General features: G+C 46.4%; 1 protein-coding gene across 1 annotated transcript in view; it reads right to left on the minus strand.

Annotated features, from left to right (window-relative positions):
* The window catches only part of CAMK2B (calcium/calmodulin dependent protein kinase II beta), an 89,387-nt gene extending 77,843 nt beyond the window's left edge, over positions 1 to 11,544 (minus strand). Inside the window, exons 1-4 of the mRNA XM_004386112.1 lie at positions 11,351 to 11,544; positions 7,995 to 8,125; positions 7,819 to 7,897; positions 7,337 to 7,431 (exon numbers count right to left, since the gene is read on the minus strand). Coding sequence (XP_004386169.1) covers positions 7,337 to 7,431; positions 7,819 to 7,897; positions 7,995 to 8,125; positions 11,351 to 11,544 — 499 coding nt within the window. The remainder of the gene's footprint in view (positions 1 to 7,336; positions 7,432 to 7,818; positions 7,898 to 7,994; positions 8,126 to 11,350) is intronic.
* Between the last annotated feature and the right edge of the window lie 2,665 nt (positions 11,545 to 14,209).

Here is a 14,209-nt window from a genome sequence, read left to right on the forward strand (position 1 = left end):
CCTGGACACCCTTTTAGCCCAGTGGTGAAGTCACTCTGGAGGTTCACCGTTCGGCAGTGGATTGGACAGCCCCATAAAACAAAACGGGACTAATGAGGCACAGCAGTCCAGGGACGAGGACTAGAAGGCAGGACAAGACAGGAAAGCTGGTGATAGGGAACCCAAGGTTGAGAAGAGACAGTGTTGACATGTTGTGGGGTTGTTAACCACTGTCATAGGGCAATATGTGTACTAACTGTTTAATGAGAAACTGTTCTGTAAACCTTCATCTAAAGTACAAAAAAAAAAAAAAAGAATTATCTATGGGAGATCAAAATTGACAGCAGCAACTCAAAAGGTTTGCTGGGAAGCCTAGGGGGCAGTGAGCTGAAAGTAATGGTGATGGAATAATTCGGAAAAGGATAGTGAGAAAAGCAGCACAACTGGAAAAATGTAATCAGTGTCAGTGAATTGTACACGTAGAAATTTCTGAAATGGTGTATCTCTAGCTACGTATATTTTCACCAAAAAAAAAAAAAAAGAGTCTTCCAAGGTTAAGAAGGGAGAGTGTTGACATGTCATGGGGTTGTTAACCAATGTCATAAAACAATACGTGTACTGACTGTTTAATGAGAAACTATTCCTTTTGTAAACCTTCATCTAAAGATTTTTTAAAAAGCATTTGTTGATTGAATGAATGAATGAATGAACAAAAAAAAAAAAAAAGAGAAATGCTAAAGGAATCCTTCAGTCTGAAACAAAAGGACACTAGACCATAAGCGATAAAAAGAAATAAAGATCATTCATAAAGATAACTACACAGGTAAGTATAAAAGCTAATATTATTTTATTTTTGGCGTATAACTCCTCTTTTGCTTCCTATATGATTTAAAAGACAAATATATAAAACAATAAATATAAATCTATGTTAATAGCACAAAATGTATAAGGATGCAATTTGTGATAACAACAGAAAAGGGTACGGAGTTGGAAAGGAGCAGAGTTCATGTACACTATTGAAGCTAAGTCAGTATCAATTCAAACTGTTGTTGTCAGGTGCCGTTGAGTCAATTTTTTACTCACAGCAACCCCATCTGACAGAACAGAACTACCCCATACAGTTTTCTTGACTATAATATTTACAGGAGCAGATCACTGGGTCTTTCTCCTGCAGAGCTGCTGGGTAGGGTCAAACTGCCAACCTTTTGGTTAGCAGCTGAGGGCTTAACCACTGCACCACCAGGGCTCCTCAATTCAAATGAGATTGATATAAATTTAGGATGTGAACTGTAATCCACACGGTAACTACAAAGAAAACAGTTTAAAATATATAAAGAAAAGGAAATGAAGAGGGAATCAATATGGTATACTAGAAAAACATCAATCAAACACACAAGAAGGCAGTATTGGAGGAACTGAGTAACAAAAAAGATGTAAGATAGAAAAAAATAGCACGATGGCAGAAGTAAGTCCTTCATTATCAGTAATCACTTTAAATGTGCATAGATTAAACTCACCAATTAAAGGACAGATATTGGCAGAATGGATTAAAAGACATGATCCAATATATGCTGCTTACAAGAGACTCACTTTAGACCCAAAGACACAAATAAGTTCAAAGTGAAAGGATGGAAAAAGATATTCTGTGTAAACAGTAACCAAAAGAGAGCTGGGGTGGTTATACTAATATCAGACAAAATAGATTTTAAGTCCAAAATTATTACAAGAAATAAAGAAGGACATTTTATATTGATAGAAGGGTCAATTAAGCAAGAAAATATAACAATTATAAACATATATGCATCCAAAAACAGAGCCTCAAAAGATATGAGATAAACATTGACAGAACTGAAGGGAGAAATAGACGGTCCTACAGTAATAGTTGGAGACTTCAATATCCTACTTTAAATAACAGATAGAACATCTAGACAGAAGATCAATAAGGAAACAGAGAATTTGAAAAACTATAAAAGAACTAGACCTAACAGACAAATAGAGAACACTCCACTCAACTACAGCAGAATATACATACTTCTCAAGTGCACATAGATCATTCTCCAGGATAGATCATATATTAGGCCATAAAACAATTCAGAATAAATTTTTGAAACTGAAATCATACAAAGTACCCTCTCTGACCAAAACGGAATGAAGCTAGAAATCAATAACAGAAGGGAACTGGAAAATTCACAAATATGTGTAAATTAAACAACACACTCTTAAACAACCAATGGGTCAAGGAAGAAATCACTATGGAAATTGGAAAATACATTAAGACAAATGAAAATGAAAGCACAACATACCAAAATGTATGGAATACAGCTAAAGCGGTGCTCAGAAGGAAATTTACAGCTTTAAATGCCTACATTAAAAAAGAAGAAAGATCTCAACAATTGAACTTTACATCTTAAGGAACTAGAAAAAGAAGAACAAACTAAACCTAAGGCCAGCAGAAAGAAGGAAATAATAAAGATTAGTGCAGGGATAAACAAAATACAGAATAGAAAAAAACAACAGAGTAAATCAAGAAAACCAAAAGTTAGATTTTTGAAAAGATCAATAAAATCAACAAGTCTTTAGCTAAACTAAGAAAAAAAGAGGACACAACTAAAACCAGAAATGAAAGTGGAAACATTACTAACAATCTTATAGAAATTAAAAGAATTTTAATACTATGAACAATTGTATGACAACAAATTAGATAATCTAGATGAAGTGCACAAATTCCCAGAAATGCACAATTGACCAAAAGTGATTCAAGAAAAAATTGAAAATCCCAACAAACCTGTAACAAGTAAAGAGATTGAATCAGTAATCAAAAACCTCCCAACAAAGAAAAGTCCAAGAACAAATGGCTTCACTGGTGAATTCTACCAAACATTTAAAGAAGAATTAACATCAACCTTACTCAAACTCTTCCAAAAAAACAGAAGAGGAGGGAACACTTCCTAACATATTCTATGAGGCCAGTATTACTATGATACCAAAGCCAGCAAAGATACCACAAGAAAAGAAAACCATGGACTAGTATCTCTTATGAATATAGATGCAAAAATCCTCAACAAAATACTAGCAAATCAAATCAAGCATCACATTAAAAGGATGACCAAATGGAATTTATCCCAGGGATGGAAGAGTGGTTCAACATAAGAAAATCAATGTAATAAACCATATTAATAGAATGAAGGAAAAAAACAAACACATGATCATCTCAATAGACCCAAAAAAGCATTTGACAAAACTCAACACCCTTTCATGCTAAAAACACTCAGCAAACAGGGAATCGAAGAGAACTTCCTTAACATAATAGAGGACATATATGAAACACCAGAAGCTAACATCATACTGAATGGTGAAAAAGATTGAAAAATTTCCCCCTAAAATCAGGTACAAGATAAGCATGCCTCTTTTCACCCGTTATTCAAAATTGTACTGGAATTTCTAGCCAGAGCAATTAGGCAGGAAAAAGAAATACTTAAAAGCTTGCACGTGGCCATCCAAGGCACAACAATTGGTCTCTATTCACCTGGAGTAACAGAGGAAGGAGAGTCAAGAATAGGAGGAGGATATGGACTGTGTGGTTAATTGCCTCCATGAACAACTGCCTCCTTTGCCATGAGACCAAAAGAACTGGGTGGTGCCTGGCTATCATTACTGAACGTTTTGATTAAGATTCCATAGAAGAATCCTGAGCAAAAGGGGTAAAATGTAGAACAGAATTGAAAATTCTTATGGACTCCAGACTTCCTGGACCATGGAGGGTGGATAAACCCCTGAAACTACTGCCCTAAGATAATCTTTAAACTTTAAACCAAAAATATTTCTTGAAGTCTTTTTAAAATGAAACAATAGTTTAGCTTAACTAGTGAAAAATGTCTACCTTGAGCATTATGCTCTTTTTAAGAACTATCTATATGGGATTAAATTGACAACAGAAACTTGAAAGATGAGACAGTAACCTTGGGGGCAGTGAGTTTATGTTAATTGGGGGGGAACAACTCAGAAAAGGAGGGTGAGAATGGTTGTACAACTCAAAGAATGTAATCAATGTCCCTAAATTGTACATGTAGAAACTGCTGATTTGGTGTATGTTTTGCTATGTATACTCTCAACAACAACAACAAAATAAACAAAACTATATTAAAAAGAGACAAATAAAAGGCATCCAAATTGGAGAGGAATAAGTAAAACTATTGCTATTTGTAGATGACATACTTCTATATATAGAAAGTCCCAAAGAATCCACATAAAAACTACTATAGCTAATAAATGGATTCAGCAAGTTGCAGGGTACCAGATCAACATACAAAAATCAATTGTGTTTCTATACACAAGCAATGAACAATCCAAAAAGGAAATTAAGAAAATAATTCCATTTACGATAGCATCTGAAATAATAAAATACTGAGTAATAAATTTAACTAAGGAGGTGAAAGATGTGTACGCTGAAAACTACAAAACACTGCTGAAAGACATTGGAGAAGATATAAATGGAAAGACATCCCATGTTCATGGATTGGAAGACTAAATATTGTTAAGATAACAAGACTCCCCTTAACAATCTACAAATTCAACACAATACATATCAAAATTCCAATGGACCTTTTTGCTAAAACGGAAAAGCTGACCCTCAAATTCATATGAGTTGCAAGGGACCCGAATAACCAAAACAATCTTGAAAAAGGAAAACAAAGTTATAGGTCTCATATTTCCTGATTTCAAACTTGGTACAAATGTACAGTAATAAAAACAGTGTGGTACTGGTATAAGGATAGACATACAGAATAATGGAATAAAATCATGAGTCCAGAAATAAACATCTATTGTCTACTGATTTTTGAGAAAGGTACCAAGATCATTCAATGAGGAAAGAATAATCTCTTCAACAAATGGTTTTGGGACAACTGGATAATCACATGCAAAAGAATAAAGTTAAACCCTTACCTCACTCCAAACACAAAAATTAACTGAAAATGGACCAATGACCTAAATATAACAGCAAAAACAATAAAACAATTAGAAGAAAACATGGGTAAATCTTCATGACCTCAGATTTGTCAATGGATTCTTAGATTTGACACCAAAAGCAGAAGAAACCAACAAAAAAAGAGATAAATTGTACTTCATCAAAATTAAAACCTTTTGTGCATCAAAGAACATTATTGAAACTGTGAAAAGACAACCTACAGAATGGGCAAAAATATTTGTAAATCATTTGATAAAGCTTTAATATCCAGGATATAAAAGAACTTACGGCTCAAAAATAAAAAGACAAACAACCCAATTTAAAAATAAGCAAAGCAACTGCACAGCTATGTCTCCAAAGAAGACACACAAATGGCCAACAAGTACACGAGAAGATGTTCAACATCACTGGTCATTAAGCAAATGCAAATCAAAATCACAATGAGATACAACTCCACACCCACAGGATGGCTTTAATAATAATTAAAGAAAACAAAAACAGAAAATAACAAGTGTTGAAGAGGATGTAGAAAAATTGGAACCCTCACCCATTGCCGGTGGGAGTGTAAAATGGTGCAGCTGCTATGGGAAAGAGTTTGGTGATTCCTCAACAAGTTAAACATAGAATTACCATGTTGTTGTCAAGTCGACTCTGACTCATAGTAACCCCAAGCAACAGAGTAGAACCGCCTCACAGGGAGCAGATCGTCAGGTCTTTCTCCTGCAGAGAGGCTGAGGGGGTTTGAACTGCCAACCTTCGAGTTAGCAGGTCAGCACTCAACTGTTACACCCACCACCAGGGCTCCTTAGAATTACCATATGACCCAGCAATTTCACTCTTAGGTATATACCCAAGAGAAATGAAAACATATATTCACATAGGAAATTATACACGAATGTTTGTATCAGTATTACTCATAATAGCCAAAAAGTGAGAACCACCCAAATGTTCATCAACTAATGGGATAAACGATATGTGATATACCCATATTATGGAATATTATCCGGCCATAAAAAGGAACAAGGTACTGATACATGCTACAAGCCAGACACAAAAGTTCACATATTGTATGATTCCTTTCATGGGATATATCCACAATAGGCTAATCTATCTATAGGGACAGAAAACGTAATATTGGTCGCCAGGGGAAGGGGAAGGGGACAATGAGAAAGTAATTAGTTAATGGGTATGGGGTGTTTTTCAGGGATGAGGACAATTTTTTAAGACTAGGGAGAGGTGGTGGTTGTACAACATTGTGAATACAGAAATGCCACTGAATTGTGCACTTTAAAATGGTTAACTGTATGTTACGTGACTTCCACGTCAATTAAAAAAAAGGAATGACTTACAGGATTTGGGCTTGCGTTAGGTGATTTGGGACAGGGTTTAAGGGAGTGGAGCTTTGCTCTGGATTGGATGCTGTCAGGAAGTGGGGTAATTCTATGATCGGGCTTCTTAATAAGTCTTCTCCAGAGGAGGGAACGCTAGACCACGACTAAGGCGGTAAGTAGTGAAGAAAAGTGACTTCTCATATCATCCAGGATACTGCCACGCTGGGTCACTTTCTGGCTTGGACGATGCTTGTGTTTTGTGTGTGAATAGATGTGACTGTGGAGTGGTGGTGTTTTCGTCTGAACCCCTTGTGGTCATAGAGCGGCTTTATATGAGGTTGATGGTCTGTGAAATTGTTTATGTTCAACACGAGAGCACCAAGGCCAGCTCCTGAACGTCAGGAGCTGCTTTTCTCTTTCTCAAATCTATAAATTCAATGCAATTACAATTTTTAAAAAAAGAAAGAAAGAAACAAGCAAACAAGCAAGCATCCAGGGCTCACACAGCTACCAAGTCCCAGAGCCAGGTTTCTGCCCAATCAGAAAGCAAACAGCAGACTGTAAGCCCCACTTTAGCTCAAGTCCTTCCGAATCATGTAGTTCATCCTCTGGCCCACAATGGACCACCAGCAGTGACCTGGCCCCACTCACCTCTCCTCTCCCTATCCAGCTCTGGGGGCAGGGACCCCTACAGGCTTGGGAAGGGGAGGTAAAAGGGAGCTTCGTAAATACCCAAACCAGAGAGCGACGGAGCTCCTAGGGCATCAGAGGGGCTGCAAAGGTTCCCAGGATTTGAGGGGTGCAGTCCTGGCCAACCCAGGCCTGGCTGGGTCCCTCTCCCTTCCCCCAGACACTCCGAGCAGCCTCCCTGTCTCTGCAGCACTCCACCCCACGATTCCCACTCCATCTGCGCCCACCCCCAAGGCACACCACACAGCCCACAGAGAGCCTGGTCTGACTGTAAGCCCCTTCCCAGAGGGCAGATGGCCGAGGTGCCCAACCCAAGTCTGGGAGGGAGAGGTCCTGCCACGCCCCTGCACTCTGGTGACAGCGGCCCTACCTCTGGCCGACAGCTTCTTGGTGTTGATGATCTTGGCTGCATACTCATGTCCAGTGCAGAGTTTGACACAGCGTCGGACCACAGAGAAAGCCCCTCTGGGGAGGAAAACGTGGAGGGGGGGAGGAAAGTGAGGAGAGACAGACAGAGAGAAAGAGAGAGAACCAATTAATCTCCCCGTAAGCACTCAGCAACCAGCCAATGGCCTCAGTCAGACACCAGAGACTCAGAAGGGAGGTTGGCAAGCGAAAGGGGGCCCCCCACCCTCACAAGGTCTGACCCTGGTAGAGCTCTCCCAGGACATGCCACCAGCTGTTGCTGGGAGAGCCCTGGGGACAGACAGCTGCGTGTGTGGAGCTGCGTGGAGGAGGGTGGACAGAGGCCAAGGGGTGCTTGCTGGCCTGGTCCCAGCCCTGCGACCCCTGGGCAAGTCAGTTACTTCCCTGGCCTCAGCCCCCTCACTGACCAGCCTGCACCTTATCTACCTGTAGTCCCGTTGAGCGTGCACTCTGTGGCACTCTACGCCATGTCCCTGAAACAGTGATGGGTCCTCCATGGCGGGCACTGAAGGGGAATCGGTGCAGCTGGACATGGGCCAATGGGTTTGGAGGAGGGGAGGACCATCATGCCATCAAGTTGCAGAGCTGGAGGGGCCCCTCACCCCATGTCCGCTCGCTCTCCCGTGTGTTCCCACAGAGGCTGGGGCCCAGGGAGGGCAGGTCTCCTGCCACAGGGACATTTATATACAACAGATGCAAGCTGTACAGAGAAGTGGGAGCAGCAGGGGCACAACTGGGGAGAAAGGAAGGGACAGATCAGTGTGTGAGCTACAGTGCCTGGCCATCCCGGGAGGCCTGAACACAGCCCCCTCCCTACTAACCTCAGAGGAGGGAGGGGGCTGGAGGGCTGCAGATGGGACCAGGGTGGTGCTTCCCCAGCCCAGCAACCCCTGGGCTAAGCTGGTGGAGGGGCTGGTGGTGGGAAGGGCACTCTGCTTCCCATCAGGGCCCTTTATGGAATTGGGGCTGTCACTGCTGCTGAGGTAATTTGATTTCCAATCACTTTTTAAGAATATTAAGCCCAGTACACATGAGCAATGGGGTAGGGGAGCAGGAAATGGAGGGGAGAGTGATGAGGACCTGCGGGGTCCGGATGCACAAGGCCACGTTCTGGAAGCAGGGGCTGGAGCAGAGAGGATGGGAGGGGTGCTGCCTGTGCAACCCAGCAACGCCCCTCCCCACCCCCATGGCAGCGCCCCCAGGGCCTGCCATGAATCCACCAGCTGCCCCCTGCCAGAATGAACCCCCATCCAAACCAAGGCTTCAAATCATAACAAACTGATTCAACCCCCTGCTGAGAGTTTGCCTTTCTACCTCAGATATACTGAATCAGAATCTACATTTTAACAAGATCCCCAGATGATTCTTATGTATACATCTTGTTAAAATGTAGGTTCTGATTCAGTGTATCTGTGGTGGAAAGGCAAATTCTCAGCAGGGGGTTGAGCTGGAATGAACTGGTTTGAAACCCTGATCCAAACACAACCTAAGTTGCTTCCCTCCGCACGCACCATGAGAAACAGGTGTGAATATCAGCGCCCAAACCAGCCTTGAGAACGACTGATGCAATTCTGAAACATAAGTAATGCCTGCAGAGTGCCATGAAAACTCCCTCCTGCTCCAAGGAGTGCCCGTCTGCTCAACCTTCACCTACCCATGAGCAATTACACCTCTTACTGGTCCCTGGAATTCACTTAGGCAAAAACAAGCCAGTACGAACACCAAGCCTGTTGGCCTCGAGTTGATTCCAACTCACCGTGATCCTATAGGACAGAGCAGAACTGCCCACAGGGTTTCTAAGACTGTAAACCTTTACAGAAGTAGACTTCCACATCTTCCTCCCATGGAGTGGCTGATGAGTTTGAACCACTGAACTTCTGGTTAGCAGCCAAGCACTTAACCATTGAGCCACCGGGGCTCCCTTTTTATACAAATATAGCCTCATTTCCCCTCTTGTTTAAACAAAATAATCCAGTGCTCCAGCTAAGGGTTCAAGGGGCCGGTGACTGTTCATCCACCCTCCCTCACACCCTAGGGGCTCATCTGGGACTGCCCGAGCTGGCCTCTCCTGGACTCCGGTTCTGAATGGAAACCCAGGGCTCCGTGGGTCTTCACCAGATCCACTCCCACCAGTTCCTTCTCCCTGGGGAAGGAACCCAGTGCTGATGGGTCAGGCACACAGTCCCCACTCATGGGGAGGATGCTGCCACAAGGACGGTGCCAGGGGCTCCGGTGGGGAAGGAGGACACCTGCCAGGCAGCTCCTATCCAACAAGACCCTCCTGCTGCTGGTCTGGGCCAGGCCAGGCATTTTGTTTAGTTTTTGCTTTTAACTTTTTAATCTTTAAATAATTATAGAATTATAGGAAGTTGCAGAGAAACGTACAGGGAGGTCCCATGCACCCTTCACCCCACACAGTTACCACAGTGCATAACTGCGGCTCAATATCCCAACTGGGAATCAATCAACATGGCTACAGTCCAGAGCTGCCACAGACCTCCCTGGTTATGTGTGCGCGCTTGTGTGCGTGTATGTGTGCGCGTGCACGCCATCTCATGTGGGTAGATTCATGTAACTGCTATCAGTGCAGAACTGTTCCACTTGCACCTCCCCCTGTACAGCCACCCCCACTCCCCTCCTCCTCATCCCTAACCCCTGGCAACCACTAATCTGTCCCGTCTGTATGACTTTGTCATTTCAAGGGTGTTACGTAAGTGACCTGTGAGCACCCTGCTTCCACCCCTCCCTGGGGTTCTCATATGCAGCCCTAGAAGGCTATGAGCCGGGGTAGACAAGCCCTACCACAGTGATACCCGGAACTTGTTAGAAATGCATGTTCTCAGCCCAGACTGCAGTCAGAACTCCAAGCTAGGTCCAGCAACCATGTGTGAGTGCGCTCCAGGAGTCTGAGGCCGTGTGCCAGGCCGGGCTGGGTACTGAACACTCCTGGTTCCTCCACAAGCAAGCACTGTCCTGCGTGCACCAGCTCCCCCCTCCCTAAAGTGAAACAGAGCCACCCCTCAGAGTCTCTGCAGAGAAAATGAGCACGTGGGCTTGGGTCGTGGGGGCAGTGGTGGGAGACCCCAGCCCCTCTAAGCTGAGGGGGCTCTAAACAAAACCCACTGCCATTGAGTCACTTCCAACTCATAGCGAGTCTAGAGGACAGAGTAGAACTGCCCCACAGGGTTTCCAAGGAGTCGCTGGTGGATTCAAACTGGCAACCTTTTGGTTAGCAGCCAAGCTCTTAACCACTGTACCACCAGGGCTCCAGAGGGGGCTCTAGAGAACCAAAAAGTAACCCCTTAAATATTGAACTTTTTTTTTTTGCTATAATTCTTGATATAAATCTTTTAAAATGTACTATCCACTTCCTTGGGGGAAAAAAACAGATACATACACTAAATCTAACTTAACATCATCTTGCTGATTCAGGTCATTATGCTTAATGATTGCTCTGGAGTCTTGGGGGAGGTGGCTCAGGTGGCCGCTGAGGGCGGCTTTGCTGACCTAGACAGAGCCTGGAGCCCGGTTTTCAAACAAGCCCAGGAGCTGGGGATGGTGACTGCCTCTGCGAGGGGCTGGCGTCGGGGAGGGGCCTATCACGCCCCTATACTCTGATCCCACAGGAACTTTCACTATGAATGTGCATAGGCAGCTCTCAAAATATTATTTTAAGAAAAAAATATAAAAGGATTTTTTCCAATCCATGAGGTTAGTGTGGGAGACTGGTGAGCCAGACGGTTGGGCTCAACGCTGATCCACCTGTCCTGGTCAGACCGGGCAACATGCCCCTCTGCGCCTCAGTTTCCCTATGCATAAAAGGGAACAGGACACTTTCACAGGGTCCCAGGGTGGGGCGGGGGGTGGGAGAGCAAGTGAGGCTGCCACAGGGCTGCCTACCAAGTCTGGCACTGGCCCCCGGTGTCCTTGAGTTCTTTCCCATCAGCGTCCTCCACACTCGCCCTGGCTCAGGAGAGCCAAGGGCTCCACGCTGTCAGCCCCAAGCTGCTCTGTTGAGCTCCGGCCACCGAAGGCCACAGATACCTGCAGCACTGGCTCAGTCCTGCTGGCGCCAGATAGCTGAGGCTTCCTGTGCCGGGACTCTGGCCTCATGTGTGAGCCTAGCCTCCAGCTGGAAATCCCAAACGGCATGGTGAACATCTACGGAGAGATCACGGCACAAGAGGACCCAGAGATGACTGCACCCACGGGCAAGGAAGAGTCACCCCATTTCCACCAACGACACTGCTGTTGGACAGGGGTGAGTGAGCAAGCAGACGCAGTGAGCCAGAAATCTGCTCTGCATGAGGCTAGGTGCCCACCAGTAGACAACAAGGGCTCGATCGCTGCATGGACAGACAGGTGGATGGACAGTAGGGACAAGACAGCTTCACAGGTCTGTCCCCATGGGCCCCTGGTCTCCTCCTCCCCACCTTCCCTCTCAGGGGCTCGTCTCTGCTCCTACCAGTTGGTCGGAGCTCCCTTTACCTTTGCAGAGATTCCAGAGCTGCCCTCTGGGGCAGATGATGTTCCAGTCAGTGAATGGGGCAGGGCCGGGGAAAGTATGATGGGTAAGGCCGGGCTGCCCTCAGAGAGCTCTCCTGGGCCTCAGAGGCTGGGCTGGGCAGTGATGGATGTGCCATGTGGGAGGGTGGCATGCCACAGGTGCTCAGTAAGTGAAGCTCACAAAAGGCCCCAGGGACAAAGAAAGCCCCTGATCTGGGGACACAGGCCTTCACCTGCCCAGGGCTCTGCCCGCCCAAGACAGAATGGCTGGGGCCTGCAGGAAAGGGCTTCAGCTCTCACCTTCTGGTCTGAAGCCCTGTGCTGGGAAAGGTTGCCCTTCCATCCATGCCCGAGGGTGAAGGGAACACCCAGGCTGGGTCAGCTCACAGGGCCTTTTGCTTCTTGACCATGGCCCAGACCACTGTGGCCAGAGAGCCACAGCAGCTCTCAGGTGCCCACTCTGGGCTTGGCATGGGGCGATGCACAGGATGATGGTGCAGTCCCTCCCCTCCCAGCAGGAAGAAGGCAGCTTGCACCTGGGCGGTCCCAGGGTGTCCACTGCACCTCCTTCTTCAGCTCCAGGCTCAGCTTCCTCCACTCCTCATATCCCCTCTCCACTCAGTCCCTCTGAAACGCATGCCCTGGAGCCAGCTTCTGTGACACCAACGGCCACGCCCTCCTCTCTGAGCCCCAGATGTCACCGCCTCCCCAATCTCTCCCTTCACCTCACCCCCTCACCTGCCCCCTTCACCTGCTGCTTTCCCTCCCCATGACCTTGCCCCCGACTTTCCAGTCTCAGCTCCAGCCCCCTCCCCAGCTCCGTCAACACCTCAACTCCAGTCCGTACTCCGAAAATGGGCGCCTCTCCATTGGTCCTCCCGACCTGGGCACTCAGGCTGGCTGCCCAGTCTGCCTCTGCCAATGCCCCCTCCCTGATTTCCCACAAGAAAATACCCCAGATGTGCTGGAGCAGGACACACAGAGGGACAAGGTGACTCCAAGAAGTGGCCCACAAACCGTTCACATGTACTGTAGGGACAACAGATTGGGGCGCTCCCAACATCTCTGGCATCTCCAACAACAGTGAGGCCATCTGTGGTCTCCGCTTCCCCTCCAAGCTCATTGCGCCTGCCCACCAGAAACTTATCATCATCAAGAGACAACAACATGGACAAACAGCCTTGGTCTATACCTTAAGTATGCCTCCTTTGCCACCCAGCAAACTCCTATACATCCTTCAAGACCCAACTGAAATATCTCCTCCTCTCTGAGACCTTTCCCAGCCCCTAAAGAGAGCAAGCTGCTGTCTCCTCTGAAGGACTTTCCCTCATTTTATTCTAATTATTTATCTGTCCATTTCTGCCCTCTGTGTGGCCTCTCGAAGGGCAGGGAACAAGTCTTAGGACTTGGGATCCTGGTGTCAGGCAGCACGCCTGGCTCCAAAGCTCTTCTATCTCACTTATGGGAGTAAGGAACGGCCCTCAGGCAACACAGGCTGCCTGAGGTGGGGGCGCTCACTGGGACAGCGCCTGTCAAGCACCAAAGAGCAGGAAGTGTGCGGCTGCAGGAAGGCCAGGGAGGTTACTCCAACAGGGCCGGAACTCTGGGGCAGCCTGGCTGGGGAGTACCTCCCTTAAGGGTCCCGAGGGCATCTCCGGACGGAGCCGAGCAGGAGTGTCCTGCTGCATGAACGGACCCTGTGGTACAAGTGGGGGTGGGAGGGGCTGTGGACTCACTAAACCCCCAGAGATGTTGGGGGGGATGCAGAGAATCCTCGGGGAAGGTGGGGGAACTACAGAGGGGTGCCGGGAGGGGCGGCTCTAATGGGTGAGAGGCAGGGAGGGGGCTGGGAGGAGGGCGGGGCCGGAATCCCAGTGTAGGTTGGTCCTGCTGAGGCTGGCGGGAACCGGGGTCTGTGAATCAGAGGCTGTCTGAGGGAAGTCTACAGGGACTTGAACAACCTGTTCGGATCCTGAGGCCTCAGGGGGCCAAGCATATTACGGGGCTTTGTAAAATCAAATAAAAGTAATTACAAAACAAAATACTCCTTCAGTCCTTGCTTTGCTGTAGGCTCAAAAAATGATCTCACTTTTGACAGGATCAACAGAGAAATACTCCCTGAGTGAGGGGCGGGAGGCTCACACAGGATGCCACCATGTCCTCCTCTGAGCGGGAGGTCTGACCACCACGAAGGGGACCGCAACAGGTCATGCTTCAGGGCTTGAGAGCCTACTCTGCCCTTCCTCCTAGTCAGATCTGTGCCGATGAGAGTCAGGCCAACAGAGCTCCTGCTCCGACACCCCTGTGTTAG

The sequence above is a fragment of the Trichechus manatus genome, unplaced genomic scaffold, assembly GCF_000243295.1.
Source record: "Trichechus manatus latirostris isolate Lorelei unplaced genomic scaffold, TriManLat1.0 scaffold00155, whole genome shotgun sequence".
Taxonomy (NCBI): Eukaryota; Metazoa; Chordata; class Mammalia; order Sirenia; family Trichechidae; genus Trichechus; species Trichechus manatus.